The 25,041-nt window shown below is 46.1% G+C and overlaps 1 protein-coding gene across 2 annotated transcripts in view; it reads left to right on the top strand.

The window, feature by feature from the left end:
* FKGP (L-fucokinase/GDP-L-fucose pyrophosphorylase) overlaps positions 1-25,041 on the top strand; it is an 88,235-nt gene that overhangs the window by 20,217 nt on the left and 42,977 nt on the right. Inside the window, exons 5-6 of one of the 2 annotated variants that reach the window (XM_086488996.1) lie at positions 8,937-9,941; positions 10,065-10,753. In XM_086488996.1, coding sequence (XP_086345122.1) covers positions 8,937-9,941; positions 10,065-10,753 — 1,694 coding nt within the window. Of the gene's footprint in view, positions 1-8,936; positions 9,942-10,064; positions 10,769-25,041 lie in introns of those variants that run through there. The other variant, XM_086489004.1, reaches the window with a different exon arrangement.

The raw sequence follows: 25,041 nt of genomic DNA, 5'->3' as shown, positions 1-25,041 counted from the left end.
GCTCCTTCAAAAGAGCTTCCTGATCCTTCACTTTGCCCCAAAAGCAGCAAAGTTTGTACTTTCATTCATTAGATTCGGTGCAGGTCCCACGCCATGTGGTACCAGTTCTGCTTTTCTATCTGCCTTTTCTGCCACATTCCTCAGCTGCTCTCAAACTCTCAGACCTGTCGTCGTCTTTATCATTCTGTTCTTTCTGTGCCTTTTTAGGGCACTTCGCGGAGATATGTCCATGTTCCGCGCATCCAAAGCACTTCCCCTCTCTGATGAAGCAAGCTCTCTCCTCAGGAGTAAGCTTGGGTCGTGCATCCCTTTTCTCTGGGTTGCTCTTTTTCTTTCTACTTTCATTCCCATAAGTCTGTTCGGCTCGTTGTGTCATGCCCTCATCTGTGGGGTAGGTCAGACTGCCAGAGTGAATGGCAAAGCCCCGCTTCGCACGACTCATCAACTCCTGAATAGAAGCTGGTTCTGCCTCATCAACTCCTGAATAGAAGCTGATTTCTGCTCCAAGCAGTGATCTCAGATCTCTGTAGGTAGACCCAAGGTAAACCGCATAATCTGTTCTCTGAAGGAGATCTTCTTGAATGAAGAGGCGGGTAGAAAAGAGCTCCAGAATCTTTCACAATAAGCATTGATTGTATCTTGCTTGGTCATCCGAAGATGGTTCGAAGCAGCTCATACATCTCGTTCATATTCTTGCGTCAATCAAGAAGAAATTAAAAGCTTTTTCAATTTCAGCCATTTAACTGGCGCACTCTTGTTAAAAGAAGCGTGGACCACCAAGTACGAGCATTCCCCTTAAGGTAAGAGGTAGCTCTCCGAATCTTGGAGTGCTCTGAATAGCGTCCTCCCGCGAAAGCGATGTCAAACTGTTGTATAAAAGACAAAGCCTTCGAAGCATCCGAGTATCCTGAAAAGTATTAAACTTGATCGAGTGGCCACCTTCCTTAAACTCTCTGACTTTCTTGCTTTTATCTTAGTGAAAGTCATACTGGTTGGCTTTGTAAAAATTCTTCTTGTTCGCATAAAACTTTCCGTCATCGGAATCCGAGCTGTCTGTAGACGAGTCCTCAGTAGAACTGTCAGTCTCTGGGCGAGATGTAGCCTTCTTTGCCTTTTTCTTGCTTCGCTTTTTACCTTTTCTCTCTTCTTCGCTCAAATCTGAGCTAGAAGAACTATTAGAAGAAGAAGAAGAAGAAGAAGAAGAAGAACTGGGTACTCCTTCAAATCGAACACGCTTCTTCTGTTTCTTTGCCTTGTCAAAAGTCGACTGACGACCCAAATATCCTGGGAAGTCAGTGCCTTTCTTCAGCTTTTTGCCGTGCTTTTTGCCTTTCTTTTACACGTCGAAAAGCTGAGTAATCCGTGCATCAACCACGTTCTCTAGTTCCTTCTCCGTATATTTCTTGGAGGCAGAAGGTTTCTTAAAGGCGGGTTTCGGGAGTGGTGTTGTGGCTCTTTGCCCCTCCATCTGTACCTCTTCCAAAGAGGTCTGGTTCATATATTTTGCCATCTTCGGGTCCTTGGCAAAATTGAGCATCATCTTTGTTGCATCGCCGATCAACTGGCGACGCTCCATCTCTCGCCGCTCCGCCTAAGTAGGCCAAGGCGGGCCATACTCTCTGCCGGAATCTTCGTTGTGATCCCTGCCCGCATCTCCAGATGCAGAGGGAGTCAACTGATCATTGCCTGAAGCCATAGGTGCCGCGGAAAAAAATTTTCGGGGATTGGATTTCCCGTAGAAGAGAAATCGGCCGTGCTCTGATACCATTGTAACAGACTTGGACACTCCAAGTCAAAAATCAATCGCGAGAGAACCAAATAACCACTTCAAAACAATTCACAGATCACAATAGATTTGCACTGGCCCGACGGAGTTCCGTGCCTAGAGATATTGGCCCCAAAGACTAGCGCCCCTTTCGGTATTTCTTTTTATATTAATCAGTCAAAGTACAAGAGAGTGGCTAGGGTTTCACTCTCAGACTCTGTGTCCAGATGCTCTGAGAAGTGAGGCCCTCACCACTAATTTAAAGGTTACAAGGGATGCCCAAAAGCAGAGCCCCAAAAGCTTTTAAAATAAAAAGCATCAGTTCTCTCTCTCTCTTAGAGAGTCTTTTTCTCTTAAAAAAAAAAAAAATCAAAATTCGCGTCGCTCATCATTTTCCAATTTTTTTTTTTCAAGCCTCCGTGATTTCCGGAAATTAGGGTTTTGGTTGTCCGCCACGTCATCACTTTGTGACAGATGAACTAGCATTATTTTGCTTTATAAATAAAATAGAACTTTTTGAAGATGATTTTGATTTAAGTATGAAGCTAATGTTTTATGGAAGATCTTGCTATTTGTGAACAGATAACAGGATTAAGAATGAGATGATGATGATTTTGGAGCAGTGACAGCTCCAGAATGAACTTGATATTGACTTATGAATTTTGAATCACGATTGATTCAATGGAACGGTCGTGAGCGCATCAAGAGTTCCTGCGGGATGAGATGGCCACACAGCTAGAACTGAATGATTGGATCACTCTGTTCAGTATGAACTTAGTGATGGATTGGGATCCCCGGAAATAATTACTCGCACACGAGAGTGCTGAAGTATAGATGGAATGATCACTCGCACACGACAATGCTGGAGTGCAGAAATCTATGGACATGATCGCAATATGGGATTAGTCTGACATCAGTGAGATTTGGGATAGATCTAGATGCGGTTGCTAAATATGTTACCAGGAATCATGCTCTTAGATCAAAATCGAGTCCATGGACGTGATTGTGATATGGGATTAGTCAATCGACATCAGTGAGGTCCGGTGCGGATCTAGATGCGACTGCTAAATACGTCGCCAGGAATCACGGTCCTAGATTCTATGTGATGTGATCTGACTGTGACCAAATGTGATGTGATGTGAGTGTCGTCTTTGTACAAGTGCTGGATTTGTGTCGTCTAGTGCATCGGTACTCAGAGTCAGTGTCTACTGAACTGGTTTATGGCTTATGTTTGATTTTGCAGACATAATCGAGGGCGATTACAATTCTTTCAAGAGGGGGGTATGTCACAAACTGATGACGTGGCATGACCACCTGGATAATACAAACAACTGATGACATGGCAGACTGCACAATAGAACCCGGATTTGTCCTGACAGGTGCCACGTGGCAGCAATACGGATTCTCGCAAACCGCGTTGGCAGGCTGACATGGCTGCTGTACGGAATTCCGCGAATTGTGCTCCTTGTTTTTGGGACAGATTTTTGGTCGGTTGCTTTTGGAACACTTTGCTTTTGAGTTTGGAAGCTTTTGGGGCTGTGCTTTTTTGGGCATCCCTTGTATGAATAAATAGACCTAAGGGGCCTCACTCTTCAGAGTATCTGGGCGTAGAGTCTGAGAGCCCCTTCGGGAGTCGTACTTTGCTCAAGCATTAATACAAAAGAAATACCGAAAGGGGCGCCAATCTTTGGGGCCAATTTCTCTGGGCATTGAACTACGCCGGGCCGTGTCAACTCAATTATCAAAGCGTGATAAAGTTGTGAAGTATTTTAAGTGATTCTCTCGTGTGTCGTGTTGGATTCTTGACTTGGGGTGCCCAAGCCTGTGACACCAAGAACCAAAGTAGTCTGAAGAGCATTGTGGTGTGGAGACTATGGACGACTCCAACTATACATGGTACGAGGGATTGGGGTAGTATGATCCACAGACAAAACCAGTAACAATCCTCTGTATGTCTTTATACTCTGTGCAAGTCTCGTGTAGCAATGCATGATGGAATGCAACTTGCCCAAGTCTTGATAGCCTGCAAAGTATGGCGCATAACAAAATCCATGAGTGAAACCTCTATCGATGGCTCCGTGGCAGCAAAAGATAGGGAGAAGGAGAGTATGGGACTCTGTCTACTACTAGGAGAGAGCACGCTTTCTGTGCATGCAGCAAAATGTACATCCAGACTAATAACGGACCAATGCTATCACCATTGTACTCAGCTCTAGAGAACTGCCAAGGTGTTGGGAGCACTAGCTTTGAAGGAGCAAGGAACATGAGTGGGTGGTGAGGCACACAAAAGAGGTGGAGAGGATGGAGCGACGTGTGGGGGTGGATGGATTGGGGTGAGTGGCAAGGGGTGGTGCGTTGCAATGTCAGTGGGTGGTGGCGGAAGGGGAGGGGGTGCTAGTGAAGATGGCAGAGGTGGAAAGTTAGTCTCCATAGCTGGGTGTGAGGCAACCCTGAGTGAATGCCCCGAAGTAGAGGGCATGCCCGATAATGGTTGATCTGGCGGAGTGTTGAAACCTGTGAAACTGTTAGGGGGACAGGCTTTCGAGGAGGTGGGTGTGGTGGCGCAGGATGCTGTGGCTGCCGAAAGATATGACGGTGAGGAGACTTCTGCCAATCCTTTGTTGCACCTTGAGGTGGGGGATGCTGTGTCTCAGGGCAACGAGCACGGGGGGGGGGGGGGGGGGGGGGGGGGGGGGGGGGGGGGGGGGGGCAGTCTCTCACCATGTGTCCAAACTGATGGCACCTCAGGCATTGATTCGAGCGACCAATAACCACCATCTTCTGTAGACGGAACCACTTCGAGGTGGGATCTTGAAGTCGTATTGTATCTAGAAAATGGGTGTCTCTAGGTGTGTATACCAGTATCTGTGGTGTGCCAATCTTTGTAACCAATGAACTCGGTATAACCAGGCTCCATCTAGTGGCTATGCTAGGGAGACAACTTGAGAGATGTATTGGGAGCGACAGGAATGAGTGACCGGGAAACGAGGGATCCGTTGCTAGCATTTAAACTCCTCAATGTCGAAGTGCAACGGAAGTGTTTATGGATTTAGCTCGGATCTAGTACTCCGCACAAACACAAGGGACACTTTACTTCACTTGAAAGAATTGAACTGAACTGATCTGAAAGAAAGAGAGAGACACAAGAGAGAGAGAAAAGAGATGACACCGAATATCGGGTCCCAAACCCTCAAGGGCCCCCTTGCTCTGTTGCCAGAGCAAGTACTTTCTTTATTCTTACCAATGCTGATACAATGACTAAATGCTGAGATGCTGATGTTAATGGGTACTAATGCTACTGATGCTTGGTACTGGTATTGATGCTACTGATAATGGGTATTGCTGGGTATTGAGGTACGGAGAGGTTCTATGTCGACGACGATAATGTGGATGACGAGGTACTGATGGGTCTATGTCGATGACGATGATGTCGACGACGAGGTATTGATGGGTCTGTGTCGACGACGAGGTTTTGTGGATCTACGTCGACGACGAGGGCTTGATGGGTTCTACGGATCCTTATGCTGAGCCAAGGCATAAGGGGTACTAGGTGCTAGGGTATTGTGTCGATGACGACGACGAAGATGACGCTATGGTTGACTGCCGGTATTCCCAGCGATGTCGATGGCTAGGAACCGCAACCATGACGAGGCTAGAGGCTGATAGCTATTGCCGAGGACGACAATGGCTGAAATCTGTTGGCGCTCAAAGCTGAAAAAGCTGGCTGTCTTGGGCTGAAAACGCTGGCCTTCTTGCTGAGAAAACGTTGGGGAACTGTTGGTTATGCGGCATTGCCTGATGCTACTGCAATCCCAAGGTCTTCTGGTGATTCTAGCACCCAAAGGGCTCCTCATATAGGTGCTGAAATCTGGGTCGAGCAGGGCTGGCTGAACCCCACGATTGGGAATACAAAATGTCACTTATTAATAATATGCAAGCTAAGAGGTGGTTCATGCGGTACAACACCTATATGCTGAAATGAGTGTATTGTGCAAGAGAGGGTATGGAACTATGACTGGCCTGGACATGCACGTTCTGCTAGAGGCTCACAAAGATGCTGGGCTTAGTCTTAAGCTAATGACTCATGGCAGACTGTAGCAGAAGCATGTCCACGTAGCGCAAGTGAACTACGCACGTGACATCCCCATCCCCCCATGTTAAAGGTGAGGCACAACTGCCGAACTTCTATCTTGGATTCTTTTGTACTGCTGATGCTGACTGCCTCTGATGCATGTGGATGCATAAACCAATAAAAACTCCTCCAAACTCATGGGTACTATGGATGTAGGTTCTGTTGCGATGTAGACACCAACCAACCGAGTCGATAGGTAGCCTTACTACTGTCGCAGAATACCAGCCTTCATACTGACTCTGCCTTACAAGCAAGTACTACCACTCGTGAAAACATTGCGGGTGAAACTAAAAGGTAAGGGTTCTCGGAGTTGTTTCCAAGGGTTTCTTGTCGATTGAAGTGGATGCACTCTACATGCAAATGGGAAGAGGGTTAGGGATTCTGTCTCCCACTCCTTCCATATCCGCATAAGAGGCTAGTAGGTCCTGGTACTCAAGATCTGGGTTATCGTGTATTTGATGTCGATCTTTCTTCAAAGACATGGCAATGAAGAGGGGAGCTAATAAGTCCATGATTGGGACACTCCAAGATTCAGGAAAAAAAACTGGGAGAGGTTCTTTGGGTTCTTGGGTTCTTGAGTTCTTGTAGTTCTTGAAATTCTTGGCCCTTCTCGGGTTCTTCTTTAGGTTCTTCCCTTGAGTTCACGAAGCCGAAGCACACAGACTCCAGAGAGCTCTGATACCAATATCAGGTGCAACGGAAGTGTGTATAGATTTAGCTCGAATCTAGTACTCCACACAAACACAAGGGACACTTAACTTCACTTGAAAGAATTGAACTGTTGTGAAAGAAAGAGAGACACACAAGAGAGAGAGAAAAGAGACGACTCCGAATGTCGAGTCCCAAACCCACAAGGACCCCCTTCCTCTGTTTCCAGAGCAAGTACTTTCTTTATTCTTACACAATGCAGATACAATGACTAAATGCTGAGATGCTGATGCTACTGGGTACTGATGCTACTCATGCTTGGTACTGGAACTGATGGTATTGATACTTGGGTATTGACGTACTGAGAGGTTCTATGTGGACGACCATGTCGACGACATGTACTGTTGGGTCTATGTCGATGACAAGGTACTGATGGGGTCTATGTCGATGACGATGATGTCGACGACGAGGTACTGATGGGTCTATGTCGTCGACGATGATGTTAGTGACGAGGTACTGGTGGGTCTATGTCGACGACGATGATGTCGACGACGGGGTTTTGTGGATCTATGTCGACGACGGGGTCTTGATGGGTTCTGCGGATCCTTATGCTTAGCCAAGGCACAAGGGGTACTAGGTGCTGGGGTACTGTCACCGTCTGTGTCGACGACGACAACGACGGCGTTATGGCTGACTGCCGGTACTCCTAGTGAGGTCGATGGCTAGGAACTGCAACCACGACGAGGGTAGGGGCTGATAGCTATCGCCGAGGACGATGCCGGCTGAAATCAGCTGGCTCTCAAAGCTGAAAACGTGCCACACACTAGTTGGGCACATGGTGGGCCTCTCCTTCTCGCACGGCACTGTTCAGAGGTGGGTTCAATCTACACTCGGTGGCTCCAAGGGCAACATCCTAGAGCTGGACCGTGGCATCTTTCAGGTTCAACTTTCTGACGACTGTTGTGCCAAGTCTCTCTAAAGTCCCTCTCCTACTGTGGCTGGGACCCAGTTGTTGGATTTAGAATGTTGGACACTAGATGTCACGTGTGCATTTCACTTGCGCTACGTGGACATGCTTCTGCTACAGTCTAGCATGAGTCATTAGCTTAGGACCGAGCATTTGTGAGCCTCTAGCAGGACGTGCATGTCAAGGCCGGTCATAGTTGCATACCCTCTCTTGCACCACAATAGTCATTTCAGCATATAGGTGTTGTACCGCATGAACCACCTCATATTATTAATAAGTGACTTTTTGTGTGACTTTTTGTATTCCCAATCGTGGGGTTCAGCCAGCTCGACCCAGATTTCAGCACCTATATGAGGAGCCCTTTGGGCGCTAGAATTACCAGAAGACCTTGGGATTGTAGTAGCATCAGGCAGTGCCGCACGACCAGCAGTTCCCCAGCACTTTCTCAGCAGGAAGGCCAGCGTTTTCAGCCCAAGACAACCAAGATAACGTCCAGTGGCCGCTTCGATACTAGCTAGATCATGCATAGTCAGGTCATATGTCTTAAGTGAAGGGTGCATGGGCAGTTGTCGTGATACCCGGTGCAGGTGTGGTACCTGCCATGAAGCTCTCTCTCTCTCTCTCTAGCTGGAAAGTGGAGGAACTAAGGTGGCGTAATCGTCAAGAAACCCAAAACAACGCTGCGTATTGACGACAATGTATTTCAGCCAGAAGATGCCAATGGAGGTTTTGCATCACTCGCCTAGGTTGTAGCGGGGACAGCTCTCACAAAATGAAAGGCAGGCCTCGACTGTGTTGCTGAACTGCAGTGCTTTTCTGATTACCACCGATAAAAACAGTTGTTTCTGAGCCCGATGTGCTGCCTTGATGCACACAGCAGCAGCAAGCAGGATAGGTTGTTGACTGCAGCAGCACGGCAAAATGTATGTAGACAGCGTGATTGGGTTTTAGCAAGCAGTTCCAGAAATGATGGCAAGTTCTGAGTTATGTGTAGCAGCACAGGTATGCAAACTCTTGGGCAAGTTAGCCATGTGTGACAAGGTTCGTGAGCAGCGGCAGCGCAGCAGCATGTTGCGTGCAGAGTTGCACAACAGGTTGTGCGAGGGCTGGCCAGCAGGAGGTTGTGCACAGGGTTGAAACAGGTCGCGCAAGGGCTGTATGCACAACAGGGCGCATGGGGGTCCAGGAAGCTGCAGGTTTTAGGTTTTGCGATACTTCATGCTAGTTCCTTCTCTCTCTCTCTCTCTCTCTCTCTCTCTCTCTCTCTCTCTCTCTCTCTCTATCCCTCCCATTGCTCCCCATGAGGCTACCTGTCCTTCAGCATATTTTGGTGTCTGAAAGAATTCTGTAGAAATTATTGTGAATTTATTATGTAGTGAGCCATTAGTGAGTCAAAACTTATTTGGTTTGTTGTTAATTTCCAGGGAATTTGCATTTTCTTCATTTTGGTACTAGTGTGGAAGTTCTTTCCCACCTTGCTAAATATATTGGAGGGAATAATATGCAGAGAACATTGACATTAACTGCAGACAATCAAGTCACTGAGGTAGCACCGTCAGCTGTGATCATCTCAAGTGACATCAGTAGTATGGTTTACGTAGGGGATCAAAGTCTTGTGTGCAATTGCACTTTAACAAATGGTGTGAGGGTTGGCAGCAAATGCATTGTATTAGGTATCAACTTGGGTACTTTGTCAGGAGAGATGCAGGGGCCATTGTTACTTTCTGTCCCAGATCAACATTGTCTTTGGGAAGTACCTTTACTAGATAGTGAGTGCAGAGTCACCCTTTGTTGCAGCATTCATGACAATCCTAAAGTTGCTCTCTCTAAAATGGGAACTTTTTGTGGAAAACAGTGGAAGGATGTTTTTGATGAGCTTGGGGTTGATGAAGAGGACATCTGGCCTGAAAAGGCTTTTGGTGAAGAGAGAAAACTCTGGAATGCAAGTTTGTTCCCTGTGGCTTCACCAGGAAAGGGGATTGCTTTTGCCATGTGGCTGATGGGCACGCATCCTGAAATGAGTAGACTTAAGGTTGAATGGCAGAGATGCAAACGAATGAATCTTGCAGAACTGCATGGCTGCATCGATTTTCAAAAGCTGTGCAATGAACGCAAGGTTCATCAGGCCAAGGTTTGTTTGCGATTGGCGGAAGCTAGTGTGAGGTGTGGATCCTTACATCAAGATCTACCGAAACTATGCAGAGAAATTGTGGAGGGGCTGAGTTCTGGCAGGGAGGCATGTAAAGATTTGCAATCACTGTACCTGGACCTCAACTTGGATGATTTCAAGGTGCCTCATAGTCGAGTCTATCAAGCTGGGATAGACCTTAGTAATGCGTCTGGAGACAGCGCGGCTGTAGCTACTTATGAAAAAAAGGTTTGGGAAGCTGTTGCCGCAGAAACTGCCATGGCAATTGGACACAACGAAGGTAGTAGTTACACAATAGTGTCCTTCTTGGTCCTGCATTTTAGAATTTTATGTCTGCTAAACAGCTTGCCAAACTTTTGAATGTTTAGGTTGATGGTCAAGTGTTCTTTCTTCTATCTTGCAGTGACTCATGGTATGCACAAGCAGCTATACTGCATTTTCCGAGTTAGCAGAGTCAAGGTGGAATTGCCAGCACGGATTGACTTTGCAGGTGGCTGGAGTGATACACCTCCCTGGAGTTTGGAGCAGTCAGGAACAGTTTTGAACATGGCAGTCCTTATTGATGGATGTGCCCCAATTGGTGTGGAACTTGAGGTCACTTCTGCCATTGGTGTTTGTATCAGTGATGATGGAGGTCATCATACATATATCAAAGATCCAGCAATGCTTGGTCCTCCTTATGAGCATGACGATCCATTTCGACTAGTGAAATCAGCTCTTGTGGTCACTGGTCTTGTAGGCTCTTCAGCTTTGCAATGTGCTGGGCTTGCTATAAGGACATGGGCTAATGTTCCTAGAGGAAGTGGTCTAGGCACATCCAGCATTTTAGCTGCCGCTGTTGTAAAAGCTATTCGTCAGGCAGTAGGGGCAGATGACTCTAATGAAATCATAACAAGCCTGGTTCTATTCTTAGAGCAACTAATGGGGACTGGTGGAGGCTGGCAAGATCAAGTGGGAGGTCTGTATCCTGGTGTTAAGTGCACCAGTGGTTTTCCAGGCAGTAAATTACTGCTTAAGGTGGAACCTATTCTGATCACTCCTCAAATTCAGAGTGAACTCGAAAATCGCCTCGTGGTCTTTTTTACCGGACAGGTAAGCTGCTTATGAGCTCATGTTCAAACCTTAATGTTTAGTCTGCTGTGCATATTATTCTTTTCTGTGTGCAAAAGAGATTCTTGTATCAGTTTTAAAATCTGCCTAATGGGCTACATTACCCCTATCATGTGGGGAAACTGTACAAGGGAGGGGGGGGGGGGGGGACTTGAAAGTCAAGGATATATAATGGTTACATCAAAGAATGGGAGGGGGGGAAGAGCCAAACAGGATGCCTGTATTGCAAACGGAGACCATATGCCTCAGTGTAAAGAATGGTCTTTGCTGCCACAAAACTAATGAAAGCATGACGTTTTCTCAGAGCCCTATTTGAGCTGCTCTGTATGCTGTTGTACTGCTCTCTAAATTTGTGTAGAAGCTCAAGCCAGAAAGTGTGAACCGTCGTTGTAGCTGGCTTGGGCCACCCACGGAAACACTGAGCCCTCTGGATGAACCTGAGACCCTGGCTATACTAATCAACTCCCATCTAAGGTCTTGCTTGTTAGCCCATGTCATTGCGGAGATTCGAGAAGTCCAACATAGGGCACTGCCTTGAAGTGTAATGGCTAGGCTTTCCTTGTCACGTGCACATCTAACCCTATGTGTACGTGGACAAGCTACTTCATGACCAGGGTTGAGTCAGCCTAGCTTAGGAAGTGTTCTGGCACTTTTGTGAGTCCGTTCGCAGACCGTGCATGTCCAGGCACTTAGAGTAGATGCATATCCTCTGGTTGCACACAACATGATCATCAGATTACCATCAGAACCCATTATGAGCATTTTTACAGTGCACAAACCTATTTTCCCTTTTTTAGCCATTTTTCACTTATTATTAATAAGTGACTTTGTTGGGAAATTGGGTAGGGCAATTTGACCAAGCATGTATATAAGAAAAGCTAGCGCTAGCACTTTCTGGCAGAAGAGGCAGCAGGGACCAAGTGTCCAATAGAGCACCTTCTCAGTAAGACTTCCCTCAGCGTTTGTAGATTCCCGGCGACAGAACACAAGATTTGCATCAGCGTTTTCAGTTTTCAGCATCTAGACTCCGTACCGCAAGTCCTGAACCTCACAGATCTCACCTTCCTGCAACAGATCCTCACCGCACGGTCAGATCAGCCAGCGTTTGCAGATTCAGCCTGGAAAACACAGATTTTCAGCATCTGTGTTTTCAGCCCATCGTCATCGACATCGTCGGCAAGTCCATAGCATTTTAGAGATTTGTGCAATCAATAGTAGACCGCTCTCGCCATAGAGTGGGGCCTTCCGAGGAGGGTTTGACAACATTCTGGTGTCGTATTCTTCTCTCTCTATCTCTCAGTCTCAGCACCTTCATTCACAGTGTTTTCCACTTTGTTTGTGATCATTTCCACTCTCACACTAAAGGAACGGAAGGCTCTCCCTACCGTAAGCAAAAGGAACCCTTGAGCCCCTTCCAATCTGTCTATACTGAACCCATGCGCCTGGAACCACGATGATGTCATCTCCCCATACCAACATGGTGTATCTCCCTGCATGGCTAACTGTCGAGAGGACTCAAGTGCAAGGCGGGCGTATCTGTCTCTTGAAGTTCCCACACAGGGTGTATGAAGGAGACAAATCTGGTGAGCGCCTCAACCCTTAGTGGGGGTGCAGCTAGCTCTGCTCAGATAATGGCACGTGGTACTGAAGCCTTGGCTCTAATGAGCCGCGAGATCATAGAGACCAGAGGCTTCTTCATGCCCCCCCATCCATCAGTGCGACCTGTCCTCCTGTGATCATCCAATGAAGGCCCCCATATCTCAGCTCCATAGAGCAATGCAGAAGCCACCAAAGTGTCAAACTTTGATGGATCCATTTGGATGCCATCTTGAGAGATAATGTGATTTAAATACTGAATCTCTTGTAAGAAAAATTTACTTTTTTTTTCGATTAACATAAAGTTTATTCTCTCTTAGAACTTGAAATATTACCTGGAGGTGTTGCTTGTGTTTGTCTAATGAATTAGAGTAAGAATGAATGTTGTATTTTCTCAAGATTAGTGATCTTTATTGCTCAAGGTTCCTTTTAGTTCTTAGGGAAAGAGAGAGCGGAATGAATGTTGTATTTTCTCAAGATTAGTGATCTTTATTGCTCAAGGTTCCTTTTAGTTCTTAGGGAAAGAGAGAGCTTTCCGTCTTGTAGAGTGCTGTGGTCACGAACACCGAGAGAAGGAGAGAGAAGAGATATGACACCGAGAGGTTGTAAAACCCTCCTCCGAAGGCCCCACTCGTCGGCGAGAGTGGTCTATTCTTTGATTGCACAAAGGTGTATAGTGCGTATGCAATGGACTGATGCAATGGGACTATGCCGATCACGACGACGACTCGATGGCTGAAATCTGAGGTCTTCTAATCGCTGATTTCGGGGACTGTTTCGGTGGCTGAAAATGACTGTTATGGCTGCGTTTTTATGGCTTAAAATGGGGAAGCATCTGCAACCAACTTTGGGGGAATCTGCTACTGTTCATAAGGCTGAAAATCTGCGTTTTCTGCTGCGGTATGGCTGAGAATCAAAAACGCTGAGGCTTCTTGCTGCTGGTCAAAAACGCCAGGCAGTTCTGCAGTTGAAATCCAAAAACGCTGGTATGCTTGACTGGCAGATCTGCTAGCGTTAGCAGATTGCTGAAAACGCTGGGAAATTCAGCAATGCTGGCATTAGCAAAAACGCTAAGGGCTGGGCTGAGCCTGTCGCAGGAAAAGTGCCAGAACGGGAGGCTTATGGCGATGGCTGGCTGTAGGGAGAAAAACGCCAAGGGAGGGGTGGTGATGGCGAGGGTCTACTGCTGGGGTGGGGGGTTTACTGCTGAGAAGTTGCCTGTTGAGCGGGAAGCTCCTGTTGCCTCTTCTGCCAGAAAGTGTGAACTTGGGTTTGCTTATATATTAACTTAGCAAAATTGCCCTACCTACTTTTGTTGGAAAGTCACTTAAAAATAATAAGTGAAAATCCCAATAAATAGGAAAATAGGCTAAATGTATTGGAAAATTCCCCTAATTGATGCTAATGGATTCTGATGGGAATTTCGATGATCATGCGGTGTGCAACCGGAGGATATGCATCTATGCTAAGTGACTGGGCATGCACGGTCTACGAATAGACTCACAAAAGTGCCAGATCACTGCTAATCTAGACTGACTTGACTGACTGAACCTTGCTGTGGTGTAGCTTGTCCATGGACACATAGGGTTGGGATGTGTCATGTGACAAAGAGCCAGAACTTCGTCCGAGGCTGCTGAAACTGAACCTGTGAACACGTCTTTTCCAATCTCCCCAATGCCGAATGGGCTCTGGTCAATCTAGTCTCTTGTAAGGTGCAGCGGAAGTGAATGTTGAACTTTGCTCAAGATGAGTGCTCCGAACTGTGCTCAAGGTTCCTTTTACTTACGGAAGGGAGCACCTTCCGTTCCTTAATGAGAAAGTGCAAATGATCACAAACAAAGTGAATGACACTGTGAATGAAGGTACTGAGACTAAGAGATAGAGAGAGAAGAATACGACACCAGAATGTTGTCAAAATCCTCCTCTGAAGGCCCCACTCTCTATGGCGAGAGCGGTCTACTATTGATTACACAAACTCTACAATGCTTTGACTTGCTGACAATGTCGGCGACGATGAGGACGACGACGAGACGGGCTGAAATCTGAAAATGCTAAGGGCTGAAATCTGCAACTCTTTATCTGCTGAATTTTGACTCTATGTCGGTGACGATGTCGATGGCGACGATGCAACGACCACGTGCTGAAAACGCAGATGCTGAAATTTGCGTTTTCCGGGCTGAATCTGCAAACTTCGTTGGATCTGACCGTGCAGCGAGGATCTGTTGCGGGAAGGTGAAATCTGCAAGGTCTGAGGGATCTACTGCGGAGTCTTGATGCTGAAAACTGAAAACGCTGGTGCTATTGTGGATCTTGTCGCGGAGAATTTGCAAAACGCTAAGGGTCATGCTGATGCAGAAACGCTAGGGCTGAAAATTGTCTTGCTGTTTTGCCGGGTGTCCCGCAAATGCAAAACGCTAGGCTTCTTGATCTGTCTGCTGTTGCTAGGCTACTGCAATGCAAAAACGCTGGCTTGGTTCTTGATGGAAAAACGCTAGGTCTGCTGTGTTGCAAAACGCTAGGTATTGTTGGCGGGGGATCTTGCTGAGAAGGTGCGTGTTAAACCTTGGTTCCTGTTGCCTCTTCTGCCAGAAAGTGCTAGCGCTGGGTTTACTTATATACATGCTTGGTAAATTTGCCCTACCTAGTTCCCAACAAAAGTCACTTAAAAATAATAAGTGAAAATTGGCTAAAATAGGGAAAATAGGTCTATGCACTATAAAAATGCTCCTGATGGGTTTTGATAAAAATCTGATGATCATGCTGTGTGCAACCAGAGGATATGCATCTACTCTTAAGTGCCTGGACATACACGGTCTGCGAACAGACTCACAAAAGTGCAAGAGCACTTCCTAATCTAACTGAATTGAACCCATGTCATGAAGTAGCTTGTCCACGTACACATAGGGTTAGATGTGCACGTCACATCTCTACTGCTCTCCTCAATGAAAATGCTGGTCCACTAAAAACCACTGCAAGGTAAGTGTAAGCATCTGTATATTCCACTGTCTCCTGGCCATATGCGAATGCGGGCGGTGACCTCCTGATCCACTGTGGGGTGGTATTAAATACCATGACCTTGGTTTTACCAAGGTTGACAGGCAAGCCACTTTCATGGGCAAACCTATGCAAAGCATACAAGTGACGTTGCATCCCCTCTGGAGAGTCGGAGATCAACACAATATCATCATCATATAACAATAGCGAAATCCATGTCCCTGCCAGCGGTGCACCTCTATCACCATCTCTCTCAATGTAGTCAGAAACCTCATCCACATACATACCAAATAGAGTAGGAGAGCCCTGCTTCACTCCAATAGTGGAGTGAACTGGTGTAGATAGTCCCTCTGAGGTGCATACATGCCCTACTACTGATCTATACAATGCCATGATCCCCCAAATGAGCTCTGTGGGTACTCCCATCTCCTGTAATTTGCGCATCAATCTAGCTCTGGGTACAGTGTCAAATGCTTTGTGGAAGTCCACAAAGCTACAATAGATCCGTCTCCCACGGGATCTGCCCTCCTCGATGATGGCCCTGAGTGTCAAGATATGGTCAAGAGTAGAAAAACTTCTCCTAAACCCTGCCTGACCCGCTGCTCGCATTCCCTCCCTCTTTGCCCATCTACTGAGCTGCTGCTCAAGAATGGATCATACAACTGTGTCGATGTGTGTCCAATCATGATAGTGCGATAATTTCCAGGTTCCATAGGGTCTCCTGATTTGAAGATAGGTACAATCGTAGATTGGCTCCAAGTATCGGGCAAGCCCTCACACATGGCACGGTTAAACACACACATGCCACGGTTAAACATGACTGCTAGAAGCTCTACTAGTAGATCTCTGGCATGCGTGAAATGCTCAGCCACTATGCCATCATGATCATATGCTCTCCCAGTCCTCATCCTGTCAATGGCCTTCTTCACCATCTTAGCGGTAAAAGCATATGTGTGTTGGCATGGATCGAGGGGATCGGGAAGGGGCGCTGTCCAGAAACTGTGTACAAAGATGATGCGTATTGACCCCAAGTCTCTGTAGAGGTAATGGCAGGGGGGGGAACAGCTCACGAAAGAGCAGCCATGCCTCACGCGAGTCCTCACTCAAGAATAGCTGGTATAGATCCTGCTCTAGTCGAGCCAAAAATGCCCTCTTCTTCCGCCGCACTAGGGGTCGGAAGTCAATCTGAGACTGTCTGTAAGTGATGTCCCCCAAAAGCACTTCCCTATGAAGTCTAGCTCTAGTATGACGGCATTCCTCATCATACCAGCTGTTCTGAGGTATGCTCCCAGAACGGCGTCTCTGCTCAGGCTGGGTGTGTGGGTATGCCTTTGGTGCTGCATCATGTATTGTCTGTGTCAGTATAGTAATAAGCTCCTCGAGAGGTCGCCCTGGCTTCTCAATGGATAGGCGTCTATAGATCCCGTCTATGTATACCGAATCCGTCTCCCACGTGAAGGTGTAGCGAGTAGGGGTTGCTACCCATGGACTGCGTGCTACACTAAACCGGAAAGAGATGGTCAACGACACAATAGCATGATCCATTGCCACCCCAACGGGTCTGGGCCCAAATATGAGATCCTGGATACTAGAGATGAGGCTCGGCTGTTCCATGACATAATCCATTGTGCTGTCTGTGTGGAAAGCACGTGAAGCCTCCCGCAACGGGAAATCTATGTAGGCCATTCAAGATGGCCAATCCATGTGCAGTCCCCATGTCTATCAAGTGCCGTCCATACTCAGTATGTTCCCCATCCTGTGATAGTCTGGATAGGCCCGTCTCTGCAACATCCAACTCTCTCAGCATCTCCTCTGAAGTATCATAAAATACCGTCTGATGATGGGCAGTCCTAGCATTGAAGTCCCCTAGAATGATAATGTCACCATCTCTAGAGAATTCCCATATGTCATCATCCAAAATAGAGAAGGGGACTGTCCTCTGGGTGGTGCATATACTGACGTATTCGGGGGAAAGTAGCAAATAGCAATGTAAAGAAATCTGCGAGTCTCTGCTATCAATCTCACCCACATGTACCTAGCTTGCTCATCCCTACGAGCTATATGTATCAATGGCTGAAACTCCTCGCTGAATAACACTGCCACTCCTCCTGAGCCCCGCCCTCTGTGCTCTGATCATGTCTTGTGTCTACAGGCTACCTCCCATCTGTATCCACTAATGTGAGGCATAGACTGCCCAGGTGCCTGATGTGTCTGAGAGTAGAAGATGATGTCTCTCCCGGTAAAACTCTCCTCAAAAGCACCCACATCAAGACGCACAGATCCATTACAATTTTAGGTAGCAACTTTGAGTGTGGTCCCATAGGCCTCACACCGTCATGTGGAGCGTGGCTCCAATATCACCACTCTTCCATCTCGGTAAAAAGCAATCTCACCTTTTCCCTTGCCGCTCTAATCTCTGGCATTACCTCTTGCATATGGGCGACCTGTGAGAGGGTAAGGTCATCCCCGAGAAGATGCCCGTCTTCTTAAGAGTTGGTCTCTTCTTTAAAAAGTCCTCCTTCGCTTCCATGGAGGGAAAACGAAGGATGAGTGCCCTTTCTTTTAAGATTTCCTCCTTGCTCCATTTTTCTTGTTGCCCACTCTCCAAGCTCTTGAGTGCATCGGCTCATGAATCCCCAGCAGAGCCATGAGTTCTTTTACCTCTTCGTCTACATTATCTTTGTCTTTAAGGCCGCAAATTCTAACATGTAGAGAGCGTACATGTCTTCTTTGCTCCTTTTCTAGTGTCAGGTTGATAATGGTGGGTGTGGATGTTGTTTCCTTGCTTTTCCCTTTCTTGGCAACCTCAATCCATTTCTCAGCCTCATCTGCTTTCTGTTGAGTCTTTGTAATAACGTCCACCCAAGAAGTCATCATTTCTTTATGCCTCTCTTCCCCCTCTTTGATGGCTCGCACTTGCTCTTTGATTGTGTTGAGTTCTTCTATTACAGAGGGATGCAATTCTCCCTCTTTAAGCGTGTTTCATGATCGTGCCTTAACGAGCTCCTTCTTCAGTGACGCAATCTCTTCGTCTTGGGCCGTCACCTGATCTCCCATTGCCGTGGTCTTGCTTTCTTGGGCAAAAACGCGATCTTCGAGCATTTTTATTGTCCCTAATAGGTGGCAGTTGATCTTGTTAAGGGTTTCTGCCATTTCTTCTTTGCACTTTTAAACTGCATCTTCTAAGGGGTCGTGCTTATCATTTTGCTTCCTCATGTTTGGTTGTTGCCAAAATGAGAAAAAATTGACCTACACGCACAAGTGCTTCCACATTATGCATACATGTTCTCCCATACTAAGCATACATGGCATGCATTTCCTGCAATTTTTGCAAATTACGACAAAAGACGACAGAAGCCCATTTTTTGCAAATTCTGCAATTTTCTGCCAATTCTGCAATTTCCCGAAATCATTCTGCATGAACTGATTAAATGTGAGGGCCGAAGAGCCGGAGGCAGCAGATTCGATACTTCTCCTTCCCCAGAAGTGTGGATTCACATCAAGCAAAACCACCACTAAGCTCATGTCGTGTGAAGCGAGACAAAAAATGGACTTGGCTCTTCTCGGCAGAATTTGCCATTCCACAAACAGATGCGTCTGTGTGTGTGTGGGGAGTTGTTTGGCTTCACCATCTCATGGGCTCGTTTGCTCTCTCTCACTCTCTCAGGCCTGTAGTCGCTGCGTGTTGAGCTGTACTAGCAAACTTTTCTGTTCGTCACCATCTCATGGGCGACAACGTTTTGTGTGTGAGAGAGAGAGAGAGAGAGAGAGAGAGAGAGAGAGAGAGAGAGAGAGAGAGAGCACGACGAAGTTCTCAGTCAAGATGCACTGGCCCCAAAGATTGGCGTCCCTTTCGGTTTTCTTTATTATTACTCGTTGCAAAGTACAACTCTCGAGAGTCCAACTCTCTCCGATACTCTGCGTCCAAATACTCTCTAGAAGAGTGGCCTAAAGAAGGGCTCTTTTAAACTTACAAGGGATGCCCAATGGCAGAGCCCCAAAAGCTTCTGTTCTAAAAGCACAAACCCTTAAAAGCAAAAGCTTGTGCGGAAAGCTATCCAAAATAGCTTGCGCAAATTGTGGAAATTCGTACAGCTTGCCATGTTATTAGTCAACGCAATTTACGAAATCAGCCCCAAATGTCAAGCTTTTGATGTTTTAGGGCCCTTTGGTTGGTGCTCCATAAGCTGGATAGGGTTAGGTTAATTTAAAAACCATAACCCCTTCAGCTTAGGTCCCTCGGCCATACTTTTTGGGTTCATTTCTTCGGGTTCCACTTCCGCTTGTCCACCCAACTATTCCTTTTCCAGTTAGGCACGCCACGTTGTCACGTGTGACATTCCCGCATCTCTTGAAAGATGGTGTGTATGCCCTATCAACTGTGTGTGCATGTGGCGTGTGCTGTCTGGGAGCATATGTTAGTACTCAGCTCTACACACACTATTGGGTACTGATGATGTTAGTGGGGATGTTTGGTATTTAGTCAATACTCTGCATAATGGAGCTGATGGTTATAATGTCTTGTGGATGACTACCACGGGTCTATACCTTGCACTTTTCTTTAAAGATGAATGTGGGCTTATCCTGGATTCATCAAAGTATATATGGTTGCCCCTCTTGAAAGAACTGTAATCACCCTCGATTACATGTGCAAAACAATCAAAGAACTTTCTTCAGTAGACACTGACTCTATGTACCCATGCACCAGACTCCACGAATCCAACACTTCTACAAAGACATTAGTCGCTGATGAATCACATTTTGTCTTGTGTCTCAGATACAAATCATTATCATTGTAACCTATTTAGCAATCACATCCAGATCGCGTTGATCTTTTCATGGATGTCTTGATCTACTAAATCTTGTTACCATCATATTCATATCGTTTCTTTTCAGGTTTCAAGCAAGCTATGCCTATGAACATCCCGACAAGACATTACATTTATATAGCATGCAGTTCACAAAATCACACACTTGGTTCACACTAAACATTTGTGTTTCAATCCTTCAATCTGGCCATCTCATTTCGTCTAGAATTCTTAATGACCGTGCAACCATTTCATCCTTTCGAAACTATTGATGCACTCGCAACAATATCTAGTCATCTCATCGAGATAGACATCTTGATGTGCTAGAATCTCATTCAATTCATATTCACTCAGCCATCACATCCAGATCTCGCTGATCTCTAACAATTGTCTACATGCACTAAGTTCAAATCATTCATCAGACAAAATGCTGTAGACATTTCATCTTTCTCTACATGTCTCTAACAATACGTGAAAGAGCACATGTCTTCAGTTCAATCAAGGAAATTTCCAATTCAATGTACATATATCATTCGCAAAATATTGTCAGCCTGTGAGTATCCCTAAAACTCAAAGAGAAATTAGTGACTTTATTCAACCTAGGCAATTTGTGACAAAGGGCTGGACTGGCTCCTCTCTTGTGTAGTCCGCACTGCACCAGATTCAATCTGCTAATTCATCGGTAACTTTTGGCATAGACAAAAGTTACCCTTGCTTTTATAGTTTTATGAGTGCTTTATTCTCTGTTATTATTCCTGAGTTCAGACTATTCTGAACTTATGAAGGTATATATATAGACATTCCTAATAACCTAAAGGCTTCTAGGTACAACTCTCTTTAAAGAGAATTTGTGATGTTCTCTTCCTCCATCCACTTTGCATCGAGGGCCAAAAAGTACCCTTGACCAAATTATCTGGCGGACCTAGCTTACCTTTGTGTTCTTTCCTTGTGCCCTGTGACCTGGCGGTAGCCCCACTAGCCTTCCCTGTCCATTGACACCTCAACTTGACTCGTCCTCTGATGAACCATCAAAAGATTCCCTTACTTCGTCGGAACCCTCAGATACACCTTCAATTGGTTTCCTTCCTTCTTCGGTATCCTCTTATGACCTTTCATCTGGTTCCCTTGGTTCTTTCTCTTCCCAGGAAGACTTTTGCCTTGTTGAGGTGGACATTGGCTTGTCGGTAGGATAGGTCAATGAGCCGGCATGCATACCAAAACCTTGCTTGGCATGGCCCTTAGTCTTTGAATGGAGTCAGACTTCTATTGCAGACAATATTGTTGGATCTCTTTTTGCAAACCACAACAAAACTGCTCAATTTGGTCCTTCGAAATGACCTTCCGAAACAAGGACAATGGCAATAAGTATCCCAAAACCTTTGGCAATAGTTTTCGTAAGTGTCTTTCTCAGTCATTTTCAGATGATGCCAAGTCGTGATGACATCTTCTTCATATTCTTTTGTTATCCAGACACAGAGTGAAAATTCTTTGGAGTTTTATATAGGTGCTTCTCTGTGTAATAACAGAGTAGACCACCATGTCTGTGCATTTCCTTTCAAGTAAGATGGCGCCCTTCGCACCTTGAAGCGTGTTAAGGCAACGTCAAATTGCTGTAGGTCCTCAAGGGCACGATGGGTGTCCTGGTAGCCTAAAAATGTGTCAAACCTAACTGCGCGACCCCCATCCTTAAGCTTTTGGATCTCCTTGTCCACTTGTTCACTGTGAGAAGAGGACGAGCTCTCCTCCCCTGAATAGCTAGATGGCCTCCCATGCCTTCGAGACTTTTCACAAATATGCTTTTCTTGCTTTCCTGGCTTTTTCTCCGCTTCTTCCACCTTTTCTCATCCTCTCTGGAACTAGCGGACGACAAACTGTCGGAACTCTCTGAAGACAAAGAAACAGTCATCCTCGAAACGCATGCTTTTTGGATTTGATTACCGCCTCAAAAGTTGACTTGAAAGGGGCGCAATTCTTTAGGGCCAACGTGCCTTGACTCGGAATTCAGCGGCATTGTGTCATCTCCCTCTCTTTCTTCTTTTCAAGTTGTTTTGAAGTACTAGAAGTGTTGCCAACTGTTTAGATTGCGGTTATCTTTGTGTTTCCGTTTGATCACTCGGCGGAAGTGATTAAAGTCTTGTCACGTGAAACATCCAACCCTACGTGCCCGTGGACAAGCTACAGCATGACAAGGGTTCAGTTCAGTCAAGTCAGTCTAGAATAGGAAGTGATTTGGCACTTTTGTGAGTCTGTTCGCAGACCGTGCATGTCCAAACACGTAGAGTAGATGCATCTCCTCTGGTTGCACACAGCATGACCATCAGATTCCAGTCGGATCCCATCAGTAGCATTTTTACAGTGCATAGACCCGTTTTCCCTATTTTTGACCTTTTTCACTTATTATTTTTAAGTGACTTTTGTTGGAAAGTTGGTAGGGCAATTTTGCTAAGATAATATATAAGCAAACTAGAGCTAGCACTTTCTGGCAGAAGAGGCAAAAGGAACGCAGTTCAACAAGCACTCTCTCAGCAGGACCCTAGCAAGCCTAGCGTTTTTGCATCTGCAAGAAGGTCTAGCGTTTTGCACCCAGATCAGCCAGCGTTTCTGCATCTGCAGCAGCAGCCTGGCGACAACAAAAGACAGATCAGCCCTAGCGTTAGCAGTTTGCACTAGCATATCAGCAGCGCTTTTGCAGATCAAGACAAATCAGCCCTAGCGTTTTTGCATTAGCTTGACCCCTCAGCGTTTTTGCAGATCTTCGCGACGGAATCAGCCGTAGACTCAGCGTTTTCAGTTTTCAGCAGTTAGAACCCGTAGAACAAGTCCCGAACCTCACAGATCTCACTTTCCTGCAGCAGTTCCTCGCCGCACGGTGGGATCCATCGAAGTTTGCAGTTTCAGCCATGAAAACGCAGATTTCAGCATCTGCGTTTTCAGCGCGTCGTCGTCGTACTGTCGTCATCGACATCGTCTCCGACATAGAGTCAAAATTCAGCAGATAAAGCTTTGCAGATTTCAGCCCGTCTCGTCATCGTCCTCATCGTCGTCGACATCGTCGGCAAGTCCAAGCATTGTAGAGATTTGTGCAATCATAAGTAGACCGCTCTCGCCATAGAGAGTGGGGCCTTCGGAGGAGGTTTTGACAACATTCTGGTGTCGTATTCTCTTCTCTATCTCTCAGTCTCATGCACTTCCATTCACAGTGTCCATTCACTTTGTTTGTGTCCATTGCATTCTCTCACTAAAGAAACGGAAGGCTCTCCCTTCCATAAGTAAAAGGAACCTTGAGCACAGTTCGGAGCACTCATCTTGAGCAAAGTTCAACATTCACTTCTGCTGCACCTCACATTGGTATCAGAGCTTTCGCAGTGTTCTGTATCTCTCAAGGAAAGAACCACAAGAACCACATAATTTTTTTTCGCTTGTTGCGGTGTCACGCAACCCAAGTCCTCTTGGGCGTGTCTATTCCTAATCGTGTTTTTGAAGAGTGACAGGAAATCCAAGAAAGAAGGGCTTGTCCAACCTCCCCTTGTGCCTCTTTTCACTCATTGAGAGCGGACTGTGCACTTAGCGGCCGGCCAATCGACGTGAGGTGGGAAAAAGCAACCTTGGTGAGCGCAAGGTCGCCAAGGGGTGCGCCCGCAGAAAAGAGCAGAACTCGGGTGAAGAGAAGATCCTTGTATAACACAGATTGCAAGCGAAAGAAGAACCTCAAGACCCCAAGACTCTCAAGACCCCCAAGAACCTCAAGACCCTCAAGAACCCAAGACCCACAAGAACCCAAGTTCCTTGTGAACTTAAGAGCCCAGGACTTTAAGTGTATGGTCATCACCCGAAGCGGAATGGATACTTCGCATGGAGGTGGTGAGCATGGGAGTGGTGAAGAAGAGTTTTCCCCACCAGGAGGTTTTCCCGACCCTCCCCCTTCCCCATCGACGCCAAGGATTTCACTAACTCCTATGGAGGCTTTCGACAAGATGATGATGGACAGGAAGTTAGAACGCGAAGCAAGAAGAGCATAAAGAATGGCAGAATTTGATCGTGAATGCGCAGAAAGAAAAGTAGAAATGGATCGCGAGAACAAAGCAAGGAAAGCCTTGAACGAGCGACACATGAAAGAGATGTTGTGACTCTTTTCTCAAGTGCAGACACGGATGCAAGAGATTCGGGAAAAGGAGACTCTCTCAGTCTCTTTGTCTCCAAAGCATGACACAGGATTTGCATGATGATTTGAATGATAATGATAAGCATGATGATTTGAATGACAATGACAAGCATGATGATTTGCATGATGATCACGATGTGATTTCTCACGAGCATGATGATTTGCATGAAGATGATGTGATTGTTCACAAGAATGATGGGTTAGTTGATACTTTTTCTAGTGAAGCTAATCTCATTGTAGATTCGATCAATCACAAAGAACCGATCTTGGCTTTCGAGTCGAGGTCCACAGAACCCCCAAGGAAGATTCGATCAATCATAAAGAACCGATCTTGGCTCTCGAGCCTCGGTCCAAAGAACCCCCACAGGAAGTACTATGTGTTCGCATGATTAGTCAGCACGCATTGTTCGAATGTTTCATTTGTGATCGTTTCCTGTATTTTAGTCAGCGTCTTTATGTGATCCCTTTTCATAGGCATGACATATTGTTCGTTGAGCACGATTCACTCATGAATGAGCACGGATGTATGCGGATTTCTCATGAAAAGCTGAAAAGTTTGCATTCAAGGAATTCACATTCCATGTCTCTTCCTTGGCATGACACAGTCGTAGATAGAGCATCAAGCATATGCATTTCCATTGTGTTTTGCCACAGTTGATTGATTTAGATCAGAAGGACAAGATTCGATCTCATTGTTTGCGTGTGTGTGG

This window comes from Adiantum capillus-veneris, chromosome 2 (assembly GCF_014529385.1).
Source record: "Adiantum capillus-veneris isolate H3 chromosome 2, ASM1452938v2, whole genome shotgun sequence".
Classification (NCBI taxonomy): domain Eukaryota; kingdom Viridiplantae; phylum Streptophyta; class Polypodiopsida; order Polypodiales; family Pteridaceae; genus Adiantum; species Adiantum capillus-veneris.
This window is presented reverse-complemented; position numbering and strand designations above follow the sequence as displayed.